This window comes from Cryptosporidium ryanae (genome assembly GCF_009792415.1).
Source record: "Cryptosporidium ryanae isolate 45019 chromosome Unknown contig_21, whole genome shotgun sequence".
NCBI lineage: Eukaryota > Apicomplexa > Conoidasida > Eucoccidiorida > Cryptosporidiidae > Cryptosporidium > Cryptosporidium ryanae.
Genome location: NW_027125551.1, coordinates 162,102 through 187,065, shown reverse-complemented (window position 1 = coordinate 187,065; position 24,964 = coordinate 162,102). Strand labels below are relative to the sequence as shown.

The window sequence follows — 24,964 nt, the reverse complement described above, 5'->3', positions numbered from 1 at the left end:
AGTAATAATGTATTATAATAAAATATAGCTCAAACAATAAGCTGTCTTATATGTTGTTCAAGAATTGAAAAACGCGCATTTCTAGCAGTATCCCTAGATCCGGATCCACGAACTATCATACCATCTTTAAAACTTTCCATATAACAACTTCCGTCAGTTATCAACCAGTTCGTAAATTTGACGTCACTTGAAGAGTTAACAAGAGACAGTCCCAAAGGCTTTAGGAGTAAATTCCATATTTCAAGCATGATATGAGAGCGACAGCTGAACGAATTCAGTTGGATTACGCCGGTAATCTTGTTTACTATTATAATTGGACTAGAGTCTAATAATATTTGCATTGTAAAGTCTTTATCATCGTGGATAATACTAATCATTTTGATAATCCGTTCACGTTCACTTATATTTGAAAATCCAGGATCTTTAGCAGGAATACTATTATTCATGTCTAATTCAGTTCTCATTTTAGTGTCTTTATTTCTCCTATCATTGGGAACTCTATTCGACCTTTCTCTATTATGTCTAACATTATGAGAACTATAACTTTTTGTGATGTAATTGAATTGAAACCCAGGAACGCTTCGCCTATAGCCTCTATTCTGGCCCGTTTGCTTTCTTTTTGGAGAGTTATTGCCTTGAAAGTTGCTCCTTTTGAGAACTCTCTTTGAATCAGGTTTGTTAGGAACCTCCTTTCTGATTAATTCATCTAAAGAACAGTTCAGGCCAACATGATTCCTACTTTCACCACTTTCCATGTTGGCTTCTGCTAAAATGGAATGTTATTTTGACTAATTTATTTTGAAGTAAAATTTCTTACCACGTTATTTCGTGTAGTGGCGCCACTGCAGCGGTACTTTGCGCAGTGTACTTCATTAAAATTAACATTTATTTCATTTTTTGATTAAGTAGGACACTTTCATAGCAGAAATCACATAAAATAAATATATAATATTATTGTAGTGGCATTTTCTGTCTTCGTTTTTTTCCTGACGTACATTGTTCGTCAATTTTTCATCTCGCCAAAACAAAAGCAATCACATGCTTTGCCGCCACAGAACATGAATTCTTTTTGTGGGGATGTGTTTGCGCAAACACGTAACACGAGAAAAAGAATAGTTTAATATGATTGAGGTTGCTTTAATTACATTAAATTAAATAGGTAAAAATAGTATGTATTCTAGCTTTGTATTGCATTGTAAAAGTGTATTTAGTGAACATGCAGAGGACATTTATACAAAATAAACAGATGTTTCAGGATGATTATGAAGAAATAGAAGAGATAGGTAGGGGATGTTTTGGAACGGTACACAGAATTCGCAGAAAGTCGGATGGAAGATGTTTTGTTTGGAAAAAAATTTGCTATGAGAATATGACTCAACAAGAGAAAGTACAGATAGTGAATGAGGTGAACGTTTTAAGAAAGCTTAATCATAGAAACATAATAAAATATATAGATAGAGTAATAAATAAACAAAATCAGCAAATTTACATAATCATGGAGCATTGCGACGAAGGAGATCTTGGAAACTACTTAAAAAAAAAAAGGAAAATTGGAGAGTTTATTGATGAGGATGTTGCTGTTTCTATTTTCATTCAATTATTGGATGCGTTGCATTATTGCCATAATAGGGGTAATAGAGTACTTCATCGTGATATAAAACCACAAAATATTTTTTTAATTACCTCAAAGAATAAAGAATTATTAAATATTATTAACGAAGGATCGTATCTAAATGCATTTACTAGTAATGAAAACAAAAATTTAGAAACTAGTGCAGTAATAGTAAAGTTGGGAGATTTTGGACTAGCTAGGTACTTATCAGGGGGTAATCAGCTTGCAACCACACATGTTGGGACCCCATATTATATGTCGCCAGAGGTATTAGGGAAGGGGCAATACAATGAAAAAAGTGATATTTGGTCATTGGGTTGTTGTATATATGAATTATTAGTTGGAAAACCTCCATTCTATGCGAGAAGTTACGATGAGTTAAGAAAAAATGTCAATCAAGGTGTAGTTAAAAATTTACCGGAGCAATATTCTAGGGAGTTCAATGATGTTTTAAAGTTAATGTTTGAGAGAGATCCAGTGAAAAGACCGTCTGCAGAGGATATACTTAAACTTGATTTTGTCAAAAAAAAAACAAAATTGCTTTCTAAACTAATAGATTTGTCTTTTATTGGATATGAATACCAGAAAATTTTGAGTTATAATTACTATTTGGAGTCAATATTGCTCAAGAGCGAATATTTTTCTGCTAAAAAAACAGAGCACTCAGATGTTTCAACCTTGGATGCTTCAATTAACTCAAATAAAAGCCTCAACTGTCAAAACGAAAACTTAAGTTGCTACTTGAATTTAGTATCAAGTAATGAACGCAGAGCTATTTTTAAGAAAAGTGACAACAGAAATGGTTTTTTAAAAAAGGGAATAAACGTAGGTGCAAACATCAATGTCGACGACGAAAAGTTGTCTTACCTTACTCCAAAAAGAAAACCAGAAAAAATCGGGGTCAAAGGTCAATATCCTTTAGTTTCATCAGTCAATATCTACAATTGTAAAGCAAATTTCAAACCGAGAGAAGATTCCCCTGTCACTGCTCCAACCAGACTTATAACTCAAAAAAATAGAAGCTACTCAAATAATAAAAGTTATTTAGGACTCAAGGATGATAAAGAAACAGTAAATATTCAAGAAAATAACTACACTTCTTCTATATCCCATCCGGAGACGGGAGATCAAGGTTTTGAAGAAGAAATTTGTGTAACTCCGCTTCTAAGAGCCAACAAGTCTAATATCAGAGAAAAGAATGCGGTATTTGAAAGAAGTAATAACAACAATGTTGTTAAAAAAGCTGATAACTTTGTATTTGAATCAGAGGAAAGGCTCTCCCGCTGGATTCAAAGATTCCACTCGAGAAACAAAAGTCTGTTGTGAGTGTAAATAATGACACATAAAAAGGCATATTATATTATGCTATTCATGCTTCATCATTATAATAAATAAAAATATATTACTACTCAACCAATCTGCTGGAGGTTTTGTTTTTTCAATTTGCAAACTTTATTATTAAATTCACAATAACGTTCTTCCCTCCAAAGACATTTATTGACATTGACACTGCACCCAATTGAGATCTATTTAAAGGCGGGATTTTTTTTTGTGCCCAAGAATGTGAATAATTAAAAATTGGTAAAACTGGTAGAAATTTTTAACATAATTTGAATAGGCTAATTAACTAACTATTTAATTGATCAGGAATAGATGGAATAGAGGTCTTAAGTAATTTATGATAGTAAAGTATTAAAGATTAGTATTCCATATATTATATTTACTAGATATTAGAAAATAGTCGGAAGTGGAAGCAAAATTGATGAAAACCTTTAATTAATATATGGAGCCTTTTTAATACAGGTAAACTATTGAATATATTGTCATTTATTAGTTTAGTTTAAAATGATTTATTACCCCGTTTTGGGGTTTAATCTCCGAACGGAGGACACAGATTTTACGAAAAAGCTTTCGTATGTTTTGGCAACTATATTGGTATTTCAATGTATAATAGAGATACTAAGAGTAATAACATTAACGGATACCACTGCAGTTTTTATAGAAACATGGATTTTGTATTTAGGATATGTGGCCTATCTGCATAAGACTCCATGTACATTGTTTATCTTTGTTTCGTTATCTTTGGCAAGAGGTGTTGTTACACTGCTTACAACAATAGAATGGTTAAAAAAAAATTTGGGTGGAGTTGAGGAGGCTGGAATAATGAAGATATTGACACTTATAGTCTATGTAATGACACCAATATTATCATTTTTAGCTTCCTTTGTTAGTTACTATATTTTCAGAAATTTACAAATAGTAGAGGATACAGACGATCAGTTAAATTTGTTACTAGGATCTTGGACAAATATTAACACGGTAGTTCCTATTGGAAACAACCAGGATAACCTGGGGGTATCAGGAGTTAATGGAGAAGGTGTGGCTAATGGAAGTCAGAACGTTTTGAATGTTGATTCCATGGGTGTCGGAGGTATTGCTGGTGGCAACGGAAATAACAATACAGCAAATAATAATCAAACCACGAGAGTTATATATGCTCCGTTCACGGGGAGAGCTTACAGGATAAGTGATCTATCGTCAAATTATGGAGACCAAAAAAGTAGTGATCCTGTATATAAGGGAACCTAAATAGGTTTACAAATTTATAAGTAGAAATAGTTATTATATCTATACTATTTTGTTTATATGGTTATAATTTTAGTTTTGAACCTTATAAATTGCTAAAGTTTTTTTCTAATCTACTTTCTTTCGTTATAAAGTCTGAGGAATTCAATTTCAGTCCTGTTATTTTCAATACTTTTTTCATTTACTTGAATTTTATACATCTCTACGTCCTGATCCGACCCTGTATTGTCAAATTCCTTATTTTCTGAGCCGTTTCTTAGTTTGCAAATACTATCCTCAAGATCGTTTTGTGAAAGCTTAGACAAATCAAGGGAATTTAGGTCTTCAAGTCTGAATCTCTTAAAGAGACGGTCACATCTCCATTTGAATAAAGTATTTTTAATGCTTTTTTCAGACTCCTCTATTCCATTGTCCGGGTCTAGATCAATCAACATTTTTTCCTTGTAGTCATTAAATTTAGACAGCATTTTCTTATTCACACTCTTATTTATATATTCGTCATAATTAACTGGTTCCAAAAATAAGCTTTCCCTCTCTTTGGAAAAGTCTGGTTTTTTAATATTTCTTATATAGTATATATCTTCTTTTTGAAGTTTATTTTCTTCTGAAAAACAACCAGGGATGTGAATTCTTTCCACAAAATTAATATATTTATCAAACACTTTTTGACTAATATACTTTGTAGTTTTTGTTTTCTCCTCTATTTTCCTCTTTTTTGCTTCATTATTGATTGTGGAGACTGGTCCATAGTCAGATTTAATTGTTGATTCAATATTATCTAAATTAGCCTCAGAATCAACGCAATTATTACCCTTCCAAAATAACCAAAAAAGCTCATACTTCAACATATGGTTAATGAACCTGACTATAGAAAACCTTTCTTCCATGCTATGTTTTTCCAACAAGGCTAAACATCTCTTTAACAAAGGAATTAGCTTATTCAAAATGTAATCGTTTGTACCTTTAAGGTTATCGTTTACTAGTGAGAAATAGTTGCAAACCAAAAATGATAAACGATAAACAAAATTATATCTAAAATAAGAAAAGTCAAAAGCAGAAGGTATACCTTCTAATTTTGATTCCAAAGATGTAAAATGAAAATCTGGTCTAGAATCTGGAGAAAAAATATATTGATATTTACTTAAGTATTCCTTCTTTTTATTTGTTTTAATGTTAAAATAATCAATCGTTTTATATTCTTCAAAGTACATTATTATTGCCTCAATATCTTTTGATATTTCATCAACCTTCTCAGTTTTGTTACATGATAAACCGTCTCCTTCCACAGAGGCCAAAAATTCATAAGGAGCTTGAAAAAAGTGATCAACTCTAAGATACGAATCAAAAATACATTCAACAAATCTTGAAGACTCAATTATACGTCTCAAATCACTTTTTTTTTTGTTACTTTCCTCTCTTTCACAAACCATTTCTCCTTCTTCCTTTTCTGTATTTGTATCAGAATTTGTCTCTTCCTTCGAAGAATTATTGTAAACCTCAAAAATCTTCTTAACACTTTCTTTAATATTGATATCAATATATCCTTTGGGGGTAAAAGCCTTTCTGCATATCCCAGCCTGGTTGCTCGGTAATATAGAGTAAACAAAACTTTTCAATGTTCCTGCCTCCTTGTAGTTACCATATCCTAATAATCTTCTATTGAACGCCTTTAAAAGGCCGACAAACTTTGCTTGTGCAAGTTGTCTCTGCACAGCTGTTGAAGGGGATTGATTTAAATTATCTCCAATCTGGTTGTTTGTTATTGAATCACCCTCTCTAGATAATCCTGTTTTATCTAAGAATGGAACGTTAGGATTCGTTATAGACCAATCAAACATTTCAAAACAAGTACAAATCCATTTTGACAATGAAATCAACCCGTTTTTTTTAAGCAAACCTAAAGTTTCAAAAACAATATCTAACCAAAAAATAATGTCATTCTGACCTGTTTTTACTAGCTCTAAATTACCCACAATAAAAATAAGAATCTTCTGGTCCTGAATAGACCATTCAGAATCTGTTTTATCTTTGCTACATGCGCTCACAATTACTAGTAAAGCTGATTTAATCAAATCTCCTCTTGGAGGTCCCAACTTAAGTAACTCTCGCGAAAATTTAACTATTCCGGTTTTATTAATTAAATATTCTTTTGTGTTGTCATTCCAAGAAACACTTTCCGGCAAACTCTCTATTAAAAGATTATCCAGCTTCTCAGATAATGGAATAATTCTCTCCAGAAACTCTTCAGAACAAAACCTTGACATTTATTCTACTACAAAAACTGGCATTTAAAGGTAATATAATGTATCTGAATATTTTAAGAGGTTAAAATAAAACACTTGAAATAAATTAATTTTAATAACAATGTGGCGCCCAAGTAAGAATAAATATAATTCATAACCCTAAAAGGAAACCCAGTTATTTGTTATCTATTGTACTGGGCCTGAGAAAGTTCATAATAACAACAATATTTTCATTAATTAAGTCCTGCACCAAATGTTCTATCGCGTTATTTATTAGTGGGAGATAGTACCTACTGGTCTTTAGCCATTTCGCACGATCCATATTTGTGTAATCAGAAGCTATTAGATCCTCACATGTGTGATACTTAAAAAGATGTTCAATATTAAGCAACTCTTTTTCAGATTCAAGAATATTTGGATAATTAGGAGCGTGAAATACTTTTTTAAGGACCCATTCATCTGAATTGATTTCTGAAAGATGAGGTTCATACGACTTTTTCAATATTTCATCAACTTGCTTTGTAATTGCTTCTATTGTCATCTGAGATTCAGAAACTCCAAAATTTTCGTTTTTCCATTCAATCAATATCTCTCTCATTAGGTCTATAATTAATAATATATAGTTATCATCAGGGGGACTAAGTTCTTTTCTTACTGTTGAACTAAATTCCAAGTATCTTGAATCTTTCATAATATTGTCATGAATAAATGACAATAAAGTTTCTTCATTTATGTCTTCTCTTAAAAGTATTGATAAATTGCTGTCAATTTTCTCCATAATATATTCGTTTGGACCATTATTCATTTCTGAGCTGGATAGCTTTTGAAGATGTTCATATATAATTTGACACATTTTACGAACTGAAGAAGAAGACATATCAATAATTCCATCATAGCACTTTGGAATCAACGTTAGACCTTTATAGTAAAATTCATCGATACTCAGACCATCCAAATTTAAGTTAGTATAATTTTCATTTACTGCATTTTCGTACCAATAATTATACTCATCTATTTTTCTCTTTAAATCATAGTCATTTAAAGATGTAAAATATTCTATATTCAGTCTTTCAACCTCAAAAACCTGATTATCTGATTTAACAACTTCAAATTCTACATTTTTATCAGAAACTTTTTCAATTGTTTTATTTCCCTTGTTTTTAGTTTCATTGATTAATGAAGTATTATTTTCCATTTCTATTTGAGCGGAAACAATCACATTCGAATCTTTATATACAGAGTCTTCGCAAATGTTTGATTCTTTGGAAAAATCTTCACTAACACAACAATATTTTGTTTCCGTTTCTGTATTATTCAAAGGTATTTCTGTATCTGGATTTTCCCTATTTTCTGTTTCTTGTGTTTTTTCAGACAATTCTGTCGAATTTAAATCGTGATCTTTCACTAAATCGGATCTAAAATTTATTAAATTTTCAGTATATTGTAAATTTTCAGAATCAAATCCAGTTTTTGAATTCATTTCTTGTTTTTTTTCTATAACTAATTCACCTTTTAGACCATTGTTATCCGATATATCACCATTACTGTCTTCAACTACACCTATTACCTTCATTCTTTCATCCGGTGTATATAGATCAGTGGGTATGGTATTAAATAAAGTGTCTATTTCAATCGAACCAAAGTGAACATTTTCCGATCTCAAATCAGAAATTGATAATTTTTTATTTTCTTCTTTGTTGCCAGATTCATCCAAACTTTCACTCACATTTTCGTGCTCATGAATTTCACTATCAATCAAGCTGACTTTTTCTGATTCTTTCGTTTTAGGTAGATCTGTTTTCGATAAAATTCCTGTTCTTGTTCGATTAAACGATAATAAACCCTTTTCATTTACCTCTGGCGTGCTCAAATTGTATATTTCATCAAAGTCTATAGTTCTATGAGAAACAAGTGGAGTGTCTAATTCCCAACGCTTGTTGCTTATTTTGCTAATTTCTGGACTCTGATTATTTGGACTCGAAGGAAGATCAATTGGTGCAACTTCGCTCGAAAAATTGGAAATATTGTTTTTATCCTTACTATTGTAACTTTCGTCTGATAGAGAAACGATTCTCGGAATCATATTTAGTTTAGAATAAAGTGAATCCTTCACTGTAATCTGATTAGTTTTGAATGATTTTTCTTCATTTTCAAAGTTTTGATAATTTGAGCCAAGCTTTATCTCTTTAAGCTTATCTAATAGTTTTTGAAGAGCATCAATTCTTTGACTAATTGAATTTTGATCCAACTGAGGATAATTTAAAAAATTAGTAATAAAATCCGATTCTACTGAATTGTTAATATCTTTTTTCGGATATTTATTCATTAAAGTTTTTAATCCAATCTTTGATTTTTCTTTTTCATTAATTACACTCCTAGATTCTCTAAGTGATTCAAAAATATCTCGTATACTTGTGATTTTTTCTTTTTGCTCCAATAATTTTGTTTCTCTTCTATAAATATTCAAATTCTCACTACTATATCGTTTATTATAACTGGAATCTTTATTTTCCCTTGAGTTATTAACATTCTCCTTTAATTTTTGAAAATAAATATCCCTTATTTCACTTTTTTTTCTGTTGTTATTCTTCTCATTTATTATATTAAGTAATACCCTACTTGATATTGAATATTCAATATTGCTATCTGCACTTCTAAATCTCCTTTCATTGTTATTACTGTTTTTATTTGATAAAGGACTGCAACTGGTACTTTCAGCTTTTGTTTTTTCCGAGACAAAGTCCTGTTTGCTCGCAGTGCTGTTCCTTAATAGAGTGTTTCTTCTTGTATTTTTTACCTTGAACATGTCGCATACAACAGGATCACAATAATTTTTGTGTAAATCAGTCACTAAAGACAAGAAATTAACTAGACGATCCATTCTTGTCATATTCACACTACCTACTTTAGGATTGACGAGCATATTCTTAAATGAGTTAATCATCACTTTCAAGCAGTGACCACCCGTATTATATATATCTAGAATCATGTTTTTATATTCATTCTTTCTCTTAAATATTTCACTATTGTACTTCCCACCTGTGTTTATATACACTAGTATTTTCTCAGGGTCCAACAAACCATCTTGATTTACGGTGTCTGAGTTTCTACCAGAAGAATCGCTTCTTACGTAACCATTCAAATTCGTATACAACCTGCTTATTCTTTCTTTTGTTCTGATATCATGTTCATCATAATTAGGTATAAATCTACCGTACGGATCAGTTTCATTTGCTTTTCGTTGGTTTTTTCTCGAACTCGAAAAAGCGTCTAAACTGGAACTCTTCCGGCGTTCCGAATAAGTCCCCAGTTTTTCATTCATAATGCATTATATCCACATTAATTGATTATTTTATTTTTCCCATTATTGTCTTTACACCACTCTATCTATTTACTTCTTTTACTAATTTACACATGTAATGTGGGGATATGTGTTTACCGCCAAATGCATAATTTATAAATTGAAAAATACCAATCAGAATATTAAAGGAGGTGTTATAACGAAGAGTTTGATCATTTAAATTAAATTATCAGGTGCTTACCTTTGAACTTTGGAATTTATGGTAAATCTGCTGTTGTTTTTAGATTTATATTTGTATGCCATTTAAGCCCATTTTTCACAAAAAAGTTTAAGGTAGGTATCTAATTACGCGCAATCCGGCGGGTGGACTTATCCGAATTTAGTGAGAATACTCGGACGACTATCCAATTATTCTATGACCACTCATAGTTAAATATTAACATAAGTTGGTACCTATGGATTCAAATATAATACATTTTATGACTTAAAATTTCTTTATTTCTTCTGTGCTTTATATTCACTGCTTTGGAGGTACCTTTTAATCTTCAAAGGTCTAGTGAAAAAAGATGACTACACTGATTAAATATATATTGAATATTGCAATTTTTACATGTTTATTTTTTTGTGATTTATGCACTGTTTGTGCCAAACCGAGGTTTTGGAGCAAATTGAAGACTTCTGAGAATATAAACTATGACTACTTAATTAATTTCCTTGAGGATAAAGCAATATTCATAAACCATAAAGATTCAATAAATGTAAGAAATAAGTTAAAAAATACGATTATTTATAATGAGAAGGTACTTTCTGAAAAGGTTAATATTCAGAAAATTTGTGAAAACTCTTCCTTAAAGTTATTTCAGGAGCACTTAATTGACTCTAAAACATATAGTAATGAAATGTCAACATTGAGGGAATCGATAAATGTTTGGGAGGAGAACATAAGAAAAATAAAAGACTCAGATGATTTGAATACATTGGACAAGTTTTTGGATTTTATCAACTATATAAAATCCAGAATATTTGAGATTGAATTCTGTATTAATTTGTTAATTAACTTAAGAGATGACTTTGAAGGAAAGTTCAAAAGTGATTTAAACATAGGCAGGAAAAGGGAAGTGTGTGTTAAGTTATACAATGAAGTACACAACAAGCTTAATGAAAAGTTTTCTGAGAATCTTGTTGGTGGATTAGGAAGTGAAGGCTCCGAAATGAGGGAAATGTTTGAATTAATAATAAATTCTATAAATCAAGAATTGAATGATTATGTGACTAGGATCAATTCATATAATTATGTCTTCAGTCTTATTTTATTCTTGAATGAGTACAAAACAAAACTAGAAGGTTATGACGAGCTCAAAAGGAACTTGGAATTTGATGAGTTAATTGGAAAAAATCAGGTTGAAAAAGTCGTTAACATTAACTTAAACGATAAATTTTTAGATCTTTATCCATATCTACCATTTGACACTGTATTTGTGACATCTCCTCTTTCGAAACTAGTATTCCAAGAACTTTTAAAAGCAAAAAAATTGTTGGAGGACATTAGTCATTGTAAAAGATATGAACACATTTCACTTCCACTTAGAAAAAAATTAATTTTTATGATTAAGTCTGCTGGAAATGTTCTTACTTCTTATGAAAATAACTACCAAAAACTGCATTCTGTAATAGATACAGTCAATGAGGTGAGACTTATATTTGATAACTGCATAATAAATTTATGTACTTACGATATCGGGAATAATACAGAATTAATTCAAAAAAATGGCATAAAAGAGATAATTGAATTTCCATATAAACAAAGTTTTAAAATTCTCTCTCCAAAAGAGAGCAGAATGATATTGGAAAATGGATTTTCCATTGGAAACAGGAACAATAGAGGTTTACCATATTTTCCGGAAACAAGGAAAGATAAATATACCAAAAATAATAAAAAGTTTTCTCTTTATGACATCAAATATCTTTTAGGTGTAATTAATATGTCATTTAATGAAATTCAGAATACTCGGGAGTATATTGAAAATTCAACTAATGCAATTTTGACTTCTTTAGAAAAGATTAAGTTTACTAACAGAATTTACTCTGAAATCATAGAATCTTGTTTAAATAGAGATTTAGTCCCTGCTTCTATTTACTCACATTCATATCTACTTTATTTGGAGATAGTAATGTATATCAAGAAAAGCAAAACTAGAGAAGTTAAATCTGAAAAAAATAAAACTTTAAAGAGCAAGTTATCAAAAAAGTCTGATATACAAATTCTACATGATTATATTGATATTGATTCAAAGAATAAGTTAATTGAGAAGTCTGATGAATTGTTATCCAAAGTACTTGATGCCATATCTGTTTTGAGACTATCAATTTATGAAAAGAAGAATGGTCGTGGGTTCGGTAAATTAAAGACAAAACTCCCTTCTGTATCTAAAAAGCTACAAACACAAGTAGTAACTCCCTTGGAAGGAACTGAAGAATATGTTTCTAACGTTAAAAAATCCATGGATGAAACTGTTGCCAAGATGAATTCAATTGAGGAAAAAATCGTTAAAGTAACAAGAAATATCGATTCTCAGGAAGAAAATAATTCAGGTAATAATTTAAACGTTGATATGGAGAAGTATTTGAAACCTCTTAATCTTATTATGAAATGTTATGTTGAAAAGGAGTCATCTAAAAACTATGAAAGATGTAAGGATATACTTATTCAGGCTCGAGAATTACTAAAATATATAGACAGGTTATTTCAAGGTAATAAAAATGATGTAAAAGAACGGGAAAATATTTCAGATAAGTCAAGGAGACAGGTTATGAATTTTGTCAAGGAATGGAATGATAGTTTATCATTGATTAAGAATATTATTACAATATATAATGATCAAATTTCAACTATCAATGAATTGGATGGTTCTTTAAGAATTATATTAGGGTAGTGCTACTCTTTATCTTTGAATAATATTTCCTCGTGTCTCCCGTTACCATTTCTACTTGTTATTATATTTTTGTTTATTTTATAAATATTTTCTCTCAACCAAAGGTCATTTCTATTATAATATACAATAATACCCTGATAGATGACAATATTTTTATTTTTATAACTTTCATTTAAATTAATTAACTTACCTGAATTAGCCTAATACATGCCATTTTTATAATTTTTTTTAAAACATTCTTTCTTCCTTGTTTAACCTTCCTTTTTTTGTAGTAATGTCCACTGTAAAGTTTTAAAATGACAGTGAATGTCTGTATACAACTTCTGAACTTCATTCCAATTGGGAGTAAATCAACTAATTGCCTGTCTCTGCATATCACTATCGATTTTGTATCTATTTCATTTACATTAAATAAGTCACTGGAATACTTTTGAATTGTTTTTTCAAACAGGTCGAAAATATTCATCGCAATTCTTTCTTGTTTTCCCATATAGATCTTCATTACGTTGATTACCATAGGATACTTAGAATATAATTTCTCATCTTCACCAAACAAGCTCACTTTAGAGGATATCTTTTGTTGGCTTATCTTGGATAAAAATTGCTCCGTATTTGCTTCAAACATTTCAATTGCATCATACTTGTCTTCACTATTGTCGAGCTTAACACTTTTTATTATTCCAGATTTTATCCTGTTCCCGAAACTTTTGAGGGAATCAATAAACATGTTAAGCATATCATTGAGGTTTGAGCTAAACGTTGATTTACCTTTTATTTCTACGTCATCTAAAAACGGATATTTTAATCCAACTAATATAGAGTGTTCCCTATTCTCTAAATTTTCATATGATGAAAGAAGCACAGATACAATCACGAGTCTGCATGCTGCTCTAATAATAACATTCTTATAATTTCTTCTTTCTCTCTCATATGCCACTTTATAGCTATTTAAAACCTCATTAGTTCCATCTTCAAAGTATGTATTTTGAATATATGGAGGAAGGTTTTCAATCATACCATTCACTATTTTTACCAATAAATTTAACAGTTTTGGCGGAATCTAAAAAGTTTTGTTATAAATTGATGTTAAAATCATTTAAATGTTAGCGTAATTTATTAATTTCTTCATTCTTTTAACCTACCAAAGAAGCAAAGGGAAACTCATCGTAAAGGAATGAATTGTCATTTGATGTGTACAAGTAATTAAGAACTAGTTCTGAGTTTTTTATTGAATCCTCCCATATGTGTAATATTTTATTATTTACTTCTATTTCTACCCTTGATTTCCTTTTTAGATCTCTAAACTTGCGAGCTGGAAATTCTACAGATAGAAGCTCGTCGGCTGAAAACTTATATTTTTTTCTAAAAACTGTATTTTTACTATTTTTAGAGTATTGATCTGCCCACACAAAGTATCCTTTGAATATTTGAAGCAAAACCAGTATTATTGTGTTGAATCTAATTATTTTCATTATAAAATTTTATTTCTTTCATATGGACTGACAAAACGGTTGTATACAAATAATACATCTAGATAAATAAAATACAATTCGTGTATTATAAAGCTCCGTCTTAAATTCGACTGGTTGTATCTCTCGTAAATATTATTTTTAGATTTTTAACTTGTTTGTCATGCTTGTCTAGTATTTATGGCGCCAGTAGATAAAAGGGGCTTCTGAAATTAGTACTGGGAAAAAGCGGATGAAATGGATGAAAACCATTTTCTTGTCTGATTTTATGAGAGAACACAGAAATAAGCAGACGTAAATCCAGGTGAGGAGTGAGAGTGTGATAGCTGATAAAATTGTTGAGTATATTTAAATTCACATACAAAGTTTTAAATGTGACAAAAATGGAGAATGATGAGGGAAATACATTTAGAATATTAGTTTGTACTGACACACATGCAGGATACAAAGAAAGAGATAGGTATGTTCAAAGCATAAATACATTATAATAGTATTTTATTTACAACTTTAATATATAATTTATTCTTCCAATGTATAGAATTAGGAGCAACGATTCTTTAATTACCTTAGAAGAGATATTTATAATAGGAAAAAAGCTAAACGTTGATTTAATTTTGCATGGGGGAGATTTATTTGACATTGCAAAGCCTTCAAAATATATAATGTATAACGTGATGAACATAATTAGAAAGTATTGCATGGGGAGTAAGAATATAAGTTTCAGGGTTTTAAATGGGGATGACAATTCTAAAAATAGCAAGTTAAATTGGGTTAATGGAGATGCAAACGTTTCTATTCCGTTTTTTGGAATTCATGGAAATCATGATGATCCTGGAGAGGAAGGCCTTTTATCTCCATTGGATATTTTAGAATCTGCTAGGTTTATAAATTACATAGGCAAAAATTCAAATGTGAATGAAATAGAAGTCTCCCCTGTTCTTTTAGAAAAAGGAAACACAAGACTAGCTATTTATGGCATTGGAAACATAAGAGATGAGAGATTATATAGGTCATTTGAGAAAGGAAAGGTGCACTTTTTTGTTCCCGAGGATATTGAAAATAATTCTGATTGGTTTTCAATATTGTTATTTCACCAAAACAGAAAAAAAGGAAATTTTGGGGGAAGTTTATCAAAAGATTCAATTCCAGAATCACTTTTACCTGATTTTCTTGATTTAGTAATTTGGGGTCACGAACATGAATGTATATTAAATCCTGTGGAAATTTTAAATAAGGGTTTCTTTGTGTTGCAACAGGGTTCCTCTATAGCCACATCTTTAATACAATCAGAGAGTATAGAAAAACATGTTACTTTATTAGAAATTAAAGGTAAAACTTTTAAAACAACCCCAATACCGTTGGTCTCGCCAAGAACATTTATTTTTAAAACTATAAAACTAAAAAGTGAGGGCAGACAGAATATAGAATCAGAAATTTCTGAAGAAATAGATGGGCTTATTCTTGAAGCAGAAGAAATAAGAAAAAAAAGACTTAGCTCGCAAACCCCACAACTTACAGAGATACTAGAAATAATAAAAAATACGTCACTAGCTTTACCTATAATTAGACTCAAAGTTGAGTATGAAGATGAAAATATTACTATAAATACAAAAAGGTTTGGACATCAATTTGTTGGTAGAGTAGCTAATCCACATGAGTTATTGATATTCCACAAATTAGTTAAAGGCAATCATAAACAGACATTTATACATGAAGATCCTTTGGGATTAAATTTGAGAATTGCGACAATTGCAACAAACTCAGATGAAACAAATGCAATTGAAAGTTTAATTACGTATTATTCTCAAAAACTTAACGGACTAGAATTACTTAATATTAATGAATTTAATAAAGCACTGCATTTATTTGTAAATAAGCATGATAACCATTCTATTGAGGACATGTTAGCTAAAACAACGTTAAAAGCAAAAGAGTTTTTTAAAAGAAATAGTAACCTTCAATCCCAGGAAATATTGAATCTTTTTTCTCAAAATATGAATCAAGAATCAAATTGTGACATTATTTCAGAAAATATCAAAGATATTAACTCGATTTTAACGGCAGACTTTGAGACGGAAAATCTTCCAAATCATAATAAAAGAGTATTATGGAAAGAAATTCCAGAAACCAAGAAAAAAATTTCAAGAAAGGATCCTACAGGTTTTCTATTTAAAAGTGATTTTGAGTTTTAATTTCCCAATTTTTGTATGCATGCCTACGCACAACCCACCTTTGTTTATTTTATTAATTCTTAACTAATATCTATCTAATCATGTTAGAGGTAAACAAATAAGGTATATATGTTTGTAAATAAATAGTTAGATCTTATCTGTTCCGATTTATTTATTAATGAATTTAAAATTAACACTTGCTCAAATAATTAATACAAAGTTTACAAGTTGATAAGAATAAGTCCGTCTTTGTTGTAAATAAGCTTTTTTTTAAGTTTAGTATAATAAATCAAAAAATTTGTTAAAAACTGAAAATTCAAAGATAAAGTTAATTAACTAAACACTAATATACACTTACAATGTAGGAAATTAAAATTTTGTTGGTCATTTAATAAAAAATACATAGTAATAACAAAGTTGATAGTAGTTATAACTACAAGGAATTCAAAGCCTTATCATTGGGGAACCCCCTGAACTTGAGTTTTGCGGAATACGATTTGTTTGATTCTTCAACACTCTTAGATACCTGATAAATAGAAATACAGCCTATTTCGAGTGAATAATATGAAAGGGATTTTATTACGGCCTTTTCCTGTTCTTTGTCGTTAATAACGATAACTATTGAATTTCTAAGTTTACCATAATAAATAACAAGGGAATTCGGCAAACTTTTGACTTCTGATACAAAAGAATCAATTGAATTTATTGTTCTATTTAAGTAAACCTGAATCAAGCTGTATGGAATTTCAAAAAGTCCTTCGCATTTTTCATTTTCACAGTAATATTTTTGAAATAATTTCTCATTTTTAGTTTCACAAGAACAAATTTTAGGTAGATAAAAAGGATGTTCAAAAGAAGACCATTCAAAGTAAAGCGAATAGTTCGTTAAATTTTCCTCATTTGGGGACGTCATTTCTGAACCGGGAGTTAAGGGAGAATACTCACCACCGACTAAATGTCTATCGAAAGCTACGCGTAGTACTCTTCTAATGTCTGCTTGATCAGGATTGGAGTCTAAGTCATCTTTTGTCAAGAGTCTTGACCTCTTCTCGGCAAATATGTCTGGATACCATCTTTGGTTTGCTTGATCCTGAAAACGCCTCTTTCTAGCTGATATACGAGATCTTAATTCCCCTAAAAAATTTCCTGCATTAAAAGAATTATCAGCTTCCTCAAACATTTCAAATTTAAGAAGGTACCTTATTGAACCACATTAATCTGATTCACCTGACTATTAATTTATACTATATGTGCCGGTATATATATAGTATTCAAAAATGTTGTATTTATACACTTCATAAATATCGTTTTTAATCTAAAGGTTTATTTCGGGTACTGATTTAATTATCTAGACAATGGATAAGGTCTTATTATTCTTGTATAATTCAGGTTTGTTAGGCGCATTTTATAACACCCGCATTTACCTAATATGTTTCTTAATTGGAGCTTTAACCGGGAAAGATGGCAGTAAGGGGAAAATTCAAATTCAGACCTCACAGCAGGGTCAAACTTTGGTGTAATACTGACATTTGTGTTCTTATCTTTTATTTTTATCTCTTTTTTGTAATTGATGTCGCATTATTGTTGCTGTATATCCTGATATTTTTATTTTCAGTTAACACTGAAAGAAGTGAAACTTGTATTCGTTTTAAACAATACATTTGTGAAAAATAAATGTTTTAATGTTTGTTTAAGAGAAATAATATACATAAAAGAAGTGAATATCACATATGTGTGAATACATAGATATGAAAAGAGATAGAAAAGAACATTACCAAGACTTCTGAATATAAATACGAGTGAACGGTTTTGCGAATGCTAACAGTTCAAGGGAAAAAAAAGTAACGAAGGCGCTCATCCATACACACAAATATTAGTAACCTTATAGCTTTAACAAGTAGTGTTTGTTTTCATAAATATGGAAAGGCTATTAGATTGCATATTTAACTGTACCAATAATGAAGAAAATAACATATCAACAGACTTAATTACTTACTTGGAAAATTTGTTCTCATATACGTGTAGAAGGAATAGGTACTTGTTTAAAAAGAAATTGGAGCTTGAATGTGAGACTCTTTTTGTGCCTGTTTTACAGGAGAATAGTGAGGATGGAAGCAATATAAAAAGGAGAGCAGTTGAAAAGTACTCAGAACTCTCTTTTCTCACAATAATCGATATTTTGACACAAAAGAATCTATATCATACTCAAATAGATTTATTAGTTGAGTTTCTAATATTAATATTATCTTCAAAGAGTGTGATTATACGAAACTTTTCTGAAGATAAATTTTTATTTTTCACTGATATTCTCGTTGATTTATTGGGAAAACTAGTTTATGCGGAAGGCCATAAAGAAACTCCCTATATTCTGGTTTCAAAAATATCTGATTTATATATGGAGATAGTATTTATGTTAGAAGAAATTAATGAAAATATACTTGAAATAGTTCTTCAATTCTTAAAAAAGATTATTAAAATTTTCAGTCAGGGTATAAATCCAAAAATAGCAAAGAGTTTGGGTGAATCACAAATAATGCTTTTTAAAAAAGTCATAAGGTCTGTTCATCCCGGAAAAATGAACGAGTTTATTAAAATCATATTGGTATTTTTGGAAGAAGTTGTTTTTTCTAATTGTTTTGAAGATCTTAATGATATTATATCTCTTTTTGAAAACATACTTATTGGACAAATTCTCTCTTTTGATGAACTTATTTCTTCACTTTGTACACATGAAATGGATTTGAAAGAAGCTAATATTGGTGATGAAAAAGATGAGACACATTTAATAGCCAAAACAAATCTTATCATTGGATTTATTTATACAATACTTAAACTAATGATAAAAAATAAAACGCTACTTGATAAAATATCAAATTCTGAACAATTAAATGGCATAATAAACCAAGTAATACTTAATCAAACACTGGGTTTGGTTACTCATGAAAATAAACAAACTAATGAGCAAGTTTTTGAGACAAAAAACAGTTGTTACGTAAAAACTCTTCTTTCAGGAGATCGGGGTCTTTTAACAATTTTACAAAAGTTTTTCACCATTGCTCCATTGTTAATTTCTTTGTCTAAAGGGAACATGGAGAAAATCATTGGACATCTACACAAAATGCTTGAAATACAGGAACAGGGTGAAGAAAACAGCGAACTTGAGTTACGGGAAAATCACTTCTCTCGGTTTTCACTATTGTTTCCCGTGCTTTGCGAAGCCTGTTGTTCTGTAGAAATTCGTTATGCAATTCCTTTTATAAGAGAGCTCATATTCCTTTTTGAATTTGCAGTACAAAGAATAAATATTCTTTATTGTGATCAGGAAAGTTCTCTCTATTCATTTTTAGAAATGAATCCAGAGTTACTTTCAATAATTCACATTCCCAGTTTTACATATTTATTGCTTTTTGACGTGCACTTGTTTTCAAAAGGTGTTATGGGCACAGGAAAGTTCCTTCTCCATTTTTTGATATGGTGCTCCAAATATGAAGAAAACTATGTTTTATACTATACGGCATATTGTATTACGAGAAAAATCAAAATTCTAGCAGAGGATGAAGGTTTAATGGATGGTAATTGGCTCTGCGAATCTGTTAAACTCTTATTTTATATTATGATGAATTACTCCTTTGGTGGTAAAAGTAATACTTACAATACTGGTAGGAGTTGTACAGGAGACAACTCAATCTTAGTTGAGTTTATAAAAAGACCAGTTTTAAGCAGCAAGCAGACATATTGTTTCATTTGTGCTTTGAACATTATATACGCACTGACTGAAGCAGGTTCTGACTTGCATGTTAAGTACTTTAAAGAGAAGTTAGACAAAATAGGTAAGTCGATTACTTCAATTATAGATAAAAATGGACAAATAGAATCAGAAAATATACAGAAACACTCAAACATTGATTTAAAAAAGAGACAAAAACAGAAGCAAACAGAAAGTAAAGAAAAAAATGAAATAGGTTTTAATGAATGCCCTATTGGTCTTGGCCATCTGAGATGCATTTTACTTTTTGTACCATTAGGGACTGATAACAGAGGCATCACAAAGAGTATTCGCCAATTATTTAAGAATTTAATTGAGATAACAACTCGTTTTGATTCCAATAGGCATTGCAAGCTCCCTGGAGTGGATTTAGAAGCATGTTTGTGTGGCTGGATAATGACTTTATTTTATGTGTTTTCAATAAGAAACATACCTATTCAGATTTCAGGATGTGGTGAAAATTTTGAAGAAGAGGTTGAAAACGAAATCGAAACGGAAAATGAATGCAATGAAGAATTAAAAGAAGACTGCAATATTGCATACAAAATATTCAGAGATGAGGTGGAAAAAGTCGAAACTTGTTTTTTAAAGTTGCTGGATTTTTATAAGGATAGAAGTTTATTTATAAATCAATACATTGACTCTTTTTCCGTCTTTGCTACAACAGTAGAGTATATGGGCTTTACTGAATTGAAAGCAAGACTCCCTGATAGGAAACTTAGAAAATATGCAAAGGTGTTTGGTAGAGAAAAGATGACAGAATTTTACAAAGCAACGGTTCAAACAGAAAAAAGTGAAAAGAAGGAATATGTGAAAGAATGCACCTCCTATCGCTGTTTACTTTCCATATTACGTTATGGTATTCTTGGATTTGGGTCGAAGGTCCACTCACTTAAGAGTGAGGAGATAATAGAGTCAGTTAAATGTTTGGAGGTGTTTAATGGCACTAATTTATCAAAATCCTCTGGTTAGCTCATTTGCTTCCCTTTCCACTGTTACGGGAAACACTTCTTCATATGTTTTCTTTCTCATTTTCCATGATACTGTTGATGTGGTAAAATTGTCAGTGCCTTCAAAAATGTATTCTGGTAATCCATCAAGTAAACGAGAGTACTTTTCCAAGCCCTTTAGTTCTAGTTGTCTGCATTCTAAAAGCCTTGCCAGAGAAAGTCTCCATGCTCTTAAAATGACGGACCATTTCAAACCACATATAGATATTTGGTGTGTCTTCTCAAGTATGTACTCGTTTTTTTCTGGATCATTAAGCTCGAGATATGCCTCTTCACAAACCCCAAGTTTCTCCAAAAGGGAGCGTTCAATGAGAATTTCGGAATTCTTTGTCTCTTTTATACCTGAATTGTGGACGAAAACAACTTGGTTCTGTCCAGAAAGAAAATTAACCTTCAAAATACTTGGATAATCAGCGCCACCAAAAGATGAAAATTCAGCTTGGAAACTAGGATAACTTGGATGGTCTGACATTAAAGTATATGTTCCCTCATCTAAAACCTTCAACCTTACTTTTGGAATAAATGACTTAATTGTCTCACAAAGCCTCACTCCATACATGTATCTCCTTAAATTCCCTCCCTTTAAATCATTTATATGAATTACTTGTTCTTCTTCTCCAAGACTCTCTGACTCCGCTTGTACATGTTTTCCGTTTTTGATCACGATGAAACAACCTCCTCCTTTAATTGTGAAAAGTTTCTCTTTTCCAAGAAACTCAAAACTGAAATCACCATCTTCGGAAATGGTTATTTCACCTTTTTCTGTTTCAAATATCTTCGGCCCTTTTATCCCAATCGTATCCAATATATGGTTGTTATTTAACGATAACCCTTGTTCTTCATTAAATAAATTACAATTGATATTATCTTCCTCGTTTTTCTCACCTTGGAAATGACTTATATTTTCAGGAAGTCTGTTAAAAGATCGCAATTTTTCATCCCACTCAATATCATAAAGCCTAAATCTTGGGGCAGAGGAAATCAGAGGAGCAGGAATGTCAGAATCGTCATATTCCTCAATTTCCAAATGATTGAAGTCATCGTAACATTTGCTTCTAGACGCACTGTAGTCACAATTCAAATTTTCAATTTTTGATTGTGTTACTAATTCTGATCTGATACCACATTCCACATATTCAGATGTTCCTTCATATTCTAATTCATATTCTCCATTATTTCCTGCTCCAAAATCTTGTTCGGTATTCTCAATAATGTGTTTTATCCTAGGAACTCTATTTAAAACATCACCTTCGTTTGCTTTACTATAATTTTTTGAAGCAAGGTCAACCGCACCAAATTCAGGAGTCACTCTGGGAGAGTCCCACAAATTGTCACTATAGTCAGTGTTGTTGGTTATTTGTAAATTCTGCTGATTTACATTCTCGTCTGGAATACTAACTCTGCTCTCTTTAATTTCAGATAATCCACTTGTTTTTGCCTTTCTTCGAATGAAGTAGTCAGGAACTTTTAAAAAAATGGAACCCTCCTTAATCGGCATCTTTCTAAAATTGACTTAAATATAGTGTTTAGGGGCGCCGTAGAAAAAAGCGAATTTCTGCCTTTTTGTGAATAGGTCAATTGTTATATTTCTATTTCCTTTTTTAAAATTCAAAACAAAAGTGTGAATAAGAGCATTAAAGTTTCAACTTACATTACAAAATATTGCCGTGAATATGTGCACACATTAAAAGCATGATAATTGTACTACAACTGTTGATCCTTTCCAGGTTAAAAACAATAAAAGACTAAAGTTGCAAGCCCCTGAAGAAACAAACGCAAAGTACCGGTTAAATACAGAAAGAATGCTTATTTAATAAGTAAAGCTATTACAGGTAAACATATGTCGCTCTTAGTTAAACTTCAGATTTAAAATTTCCTTAGCCTGCTTCGCCACTTCCCACAATTCCCCTGCAAAATTTTTTACAGGTACATTTACCTCCCACTTTCTGTAGATCCCGCCAGGAACTGGCGGCAACTTAGGGTGCATTTATTTATAGAACCTTAATATAAATAACTTTCTGTTTTGTGTCTACCATCTAAGAATAGTACATACATGTAAAAAAAAGGGCGAGGGTGGCAAAAAAAAAAAAAAAATAAAGATCCAATTTAAATTTAAGGAAATAGGCAACAAAATATAGGAGTCAATTAAAATAGGGAAAGTACTGCAATAAAGTTGTAATGCCTGAAAGTCTTGAAGAAATTAAGAGATCTGATAATATACTAAAGTGCAAACAAGAGAAAATATATTGTTGATTACAAAATACAAACATGCCCTTGGAAAGTACTGGTGATTATGACAAATTTAGAAGAAAGGTGTTAAGAAGCCTTCCCGTTGCTTTTGTAATTGTAATAATTATTAATTTATATGTAATATATACCTATTATCACCTTGTTCCTTTGTTGAATGAGAAAAAAGAATCAGGTATAGTAGAAATTGTTGTATTTAACTTTCTGGTTTTGGTAACGCTTATTTGCTTTGTTTTGAGCATTTTCACGCAACCGGGTACAATACCAGATACACCAGAATGGAATTTTAACGCAGAAAAGGCTGAAGAGAGGAGTCAAGGTGAAAAATCAGAAATAACAGAAGATTTAGATATATTTCAACACAAGGTAACACTTTCGAAGGAGTTTAAAAGCAACGGAGAAAGAAGATACTGCAAATGGTGTGCAAAATACAAACCAGATAGAACACACCACTGCAGAGTATGCAGGAAATGTGTACTAAAAATGGATCATCACTGCCCATGGATAAGTAATTGTGTTGGTTGGGGGAATCATAAATACCTTTTACTTCTTATTCTTTACTCAGGAATAACAACGTCATTTATGGCAGCAACACTAGCTCCAACATTAAGTAAGACACTAAATCAAACAACAATACAGTTTGGGGATATGGTTGCACTGTTGCTGGCAGAAATATTGCTAGCCTTCTTGGTAGTTATATTATTCTCCTTCTTTATATTCCACATGTGGTTAGTGTTTAATTCCATGACAACTATAGAATTTTGTGAGAAATCCGGGAGAAGCCAAACACAAAATAACATATGGTTTAACGGATATGTGCATTCATTTAAACAAGTTTTTGGTACAAATCCTTTCCTTTGGATGATTCCAATCGGAAATCAAGCCGGGGATGGAATAAACTTTGAATATCAACATAATGAGGAGGAAGTTAATGTAAAAGAAAATGAGAAAGGTGAAAAAAATAAACTTATTCACCAAAGCTCATCTAATAGCTTTAATAATGTAATAACGGACTCGCAAACAACATGCGATTTAAGTTCAAATGTTATTGTAGATTGTCAACCAAAACCGTCCCCTGACGAAACAAGCGTGCTTTTAAATTCAAAATAATGTTTTTTTATGATTTTATTTAGACAAGCTAAAATTGATAGCAATTTATATATAAACATATATATGGATTTATGTGTGTTTCACTTTCATTGTTTGTTAATTGTAGTTGAAATTTTGCTTATTTCAGACCACTTTTATCAAATAGTCCTAAATTCAAAGTAGTAATAGTAATTTGGCTATTTGTTAGCATATGATTATAAACAAGTGTGACAAATAAAGTATATATGTGGTAACTTTAACGGCAAAAAATGTCTTATGTTGATATTACGTAAATCTTTTGTGTGTTATTTACTAGCAAAGCAATTTCTGGTTTATATTATGGACATGTAAGGGCGGGCACACGTATTTCTCTAAATTTAGACAAACGAATTTTTCTTTTGTGGAGTATGTGAAAGAAGACCCAAAAAAACTAGAATTTAGTGTTATGTTGGACAATCTGATAATTTCTAGTAAATAATAACAAAATTTCGTAGTTTTTCTTTTTTTTTTTTTTAAAGCTGCAACAATAATATTGAA

The 24,964-nt window shown here is 30.7% G+C and overlaps 12 protein-coding genes across 12 annotated transcripts; 6 read left to right on the top strand and 6 right to left on the bottom strand.

Annotated features, from left to right (window-relative positions):
* Positions 1 to 29: 29 nt before the first annotated feature.
* On the bottom strand, positions 30 to 755 carry FG386_001234 (uncharacterized protein; the record flags this gene model as incomplete). Its single annotated transcript, XM_067340627.1, has 1 exon — positions 30 to 755. The coding sequence occupies one exon, from the start codon at positions 753 to 755 to the stop codon at positions 30 to 32; it is 726 nt and encodes a 241-aa protein (XP_067196695.1).
* Positions 756 to 1,216: 461 nt separating this feature from the next.
* Positions 1,217 to 2,938, top strand: FG386_001233 (NEK2 protein; the record flags this gene model as incomplete). Its single annotated transcript, XM_067340626.1, has 1 exon — positions 1,217 to 2,938. The coding sequence occupies one exon, from the start codon at positions 1,217 to 1,219 to the stop codon at positions 2,936 to 2,938; it is 1,722 nt and encodes a 573-aa protein (XP_067196694.1).
* A 519-nt stretch (positions 2,939 to 3,457) lies between these two features.
* FG386_001232 (membrane associated protein) lies at positions 3,458 to 4,201 on the top strand (the record flags this gene model as incomplete). The annotated part of the gene is made up of 1 exon (XM_067340625.1): positions 3,458 to 4,201. The coding sequence occupies one exon, from the start codon at positions 3,458 to 3,460 to the stop codon at positions 4,199 to 4,201; it is 744 nt and encodes a 247-aa protein (XP_067196693.1).
* A 110-nt stretch (positions 4,202 to 4,311) lies between these two features.
* FG386_001231 (uncharacterized protein) lies at positions 4,312 to 6,462 on the bottom strand (the record flags this gene model as incomplete). Its single annotated transcript, XM_067340624.1, has 1 exon — positions 4,312 to 6,462. One exon carries the CDS (start codon positions 6,460 to 6,462, stop codon positions 4,312 to 4,314), a length of 2,151 nt encoding a protein of 716 aa, XP_067196692.1.
* Positions 6,463 to 6,616: 154 nt separating this feature from the next.
* Positions 6,617 to 9,763, bottom strand: FG386_001230 (uncharacterized protein; the record flags this gene model as incomplete). Its single annotated transcript, XM_067340623.1, has 1 exon — positions 6,617 to 9,763. The coding sequence occupies one exon, from the start codon at positions 9,761 to 9,763 to the stop codon at positions 6,617 to 6,619; it is 3,147 nt and encodes a 1,048-aa protein (XP_067196691.1).
* A 545-nt stretch (positions 9,764 to 10,308) lies between these two features.
* FG386_001229 (uncharacterized protein) lies at positions 10,309 to 12,675 on the top strand (the record flags this gene model as incomplete). The annotated part of the gene is made up of 1 exon (XM_067340622.1): positions 10,309 to 12,675. One exon carries the CDS (start codon positions 10,309 to 10,311, stop codon positions 12,673 to 12,675), a length of 2,367 nt encoding a protein of 788 aa, XP_067196690.1.
* A 181-nt stretch (positions 12,676 to 12,856) lies between these two features.
* On the bottom strand, positions 12,857 to 14,147 carry FG386_001227 (uncharacterized protein; the record flags this gene model as incomplete). Its single annotated transcript, XM_067340620.1, has 2 exons — positions 12,857 to 13,735; positions 13,818 to 14,147. The coding sequence occupies 2 exons, from the start codon at positions 14,145 to 14,147 to the stop codon at positions 12,857 to 12,859; spliced, it is 1,209 nt and encodes a 402-aa protein (XP_067196688.1).
* A 527-nt stretch (positions 14,148 to 14,674) lies between these two features.
* Positions 14,675 to 16,336, top strand: FG386_001226 (uncharacterized protein; the record flags this gene model as incomplete). The annotated part of the gene is made up of 1 exon (XM_067340619.1): positions 14,675 to 16,336. One exon carries the CDS (start codon positions 14,675 to 14,677, stop codon positions 16,334 to 16,336), a length of 1,662 nt encoding a protein of 553 aa, XP_067196687.1.
* A 412-nt stretch (positions 16,337 to 16,748) lies between these two features.
* FG386_001225 (uncharacterized protein) lies at positions 16,749 to 17,495 on the bottom strand (the record flags this gene model as incomplete). The annotated part of the gene is made up of 1 exon (XM_067340618.1): positions 16,749 to 17,495. One exon carries the CDS (start codon positions 17,493 to 17,495, stop codon positions 16,749 to 16,751), a length of 747 nt encoding a protein of 248 aa, XP_067196686.1.
* Positions 17,496 to 18,233: 738 nt separating this feature from the next.
* Positions 18,234 to 21,053, top strand: FG386_001224 (uncharacterized protein; the record flags this gene model as incomplete). Its single annotated transcript, XM_067340617.1, has 1 exon — positions 18,234 to 21,053. One exon carries the CDS (start codon positions 18,234 to 18,236, stop codon positions 21,051 to 21,053), a length of 2,820 nt encoding a protein of 939 aa, XP_067196685.1.
* A 40-nt stretch (positions 21,054 to 21,093) lies between these two features.
* FG386_001223 (uncharacterized protein) lies at positions 21,094 to 22,589 on the bottom strand (the record flags this gene model as incomplete). Its single annotated transcript, XM_067340616.1, has 2 exons — positions 21,094 to 21,124; positions 21,196 to 22,589. 2 exons carry the CDS (start codon positions 22,587 to 22,589, stop codon positions 21,094 to 21,096), a joined length of 1,425 nt encoding a protein of 474 aa, XP_067196684.1.
* Positions 22,590 to 23,359: 770 nt separating this feature from the next.
* FG386_001222 (cell cycle regulator with Zn-finger domain) lies at positions 23,360 to 24,448 on the top strand (the record flags this gene model as incomplete). Its single annotated transcript, XM_067340615.1, has 1 exon — positions 23,360 to 24,448. The coding sequence occupies one exon, from the start codon at positions 23,360 to 23,362 to the stop codon at positions 24,446 to 24,448; it is 1,089 nt and encodes a 362-aa protein (XP_067196683.1).
* Between the last annotated feature and the right edge of the window lie 516 nt (positions 24,449 to 24,964).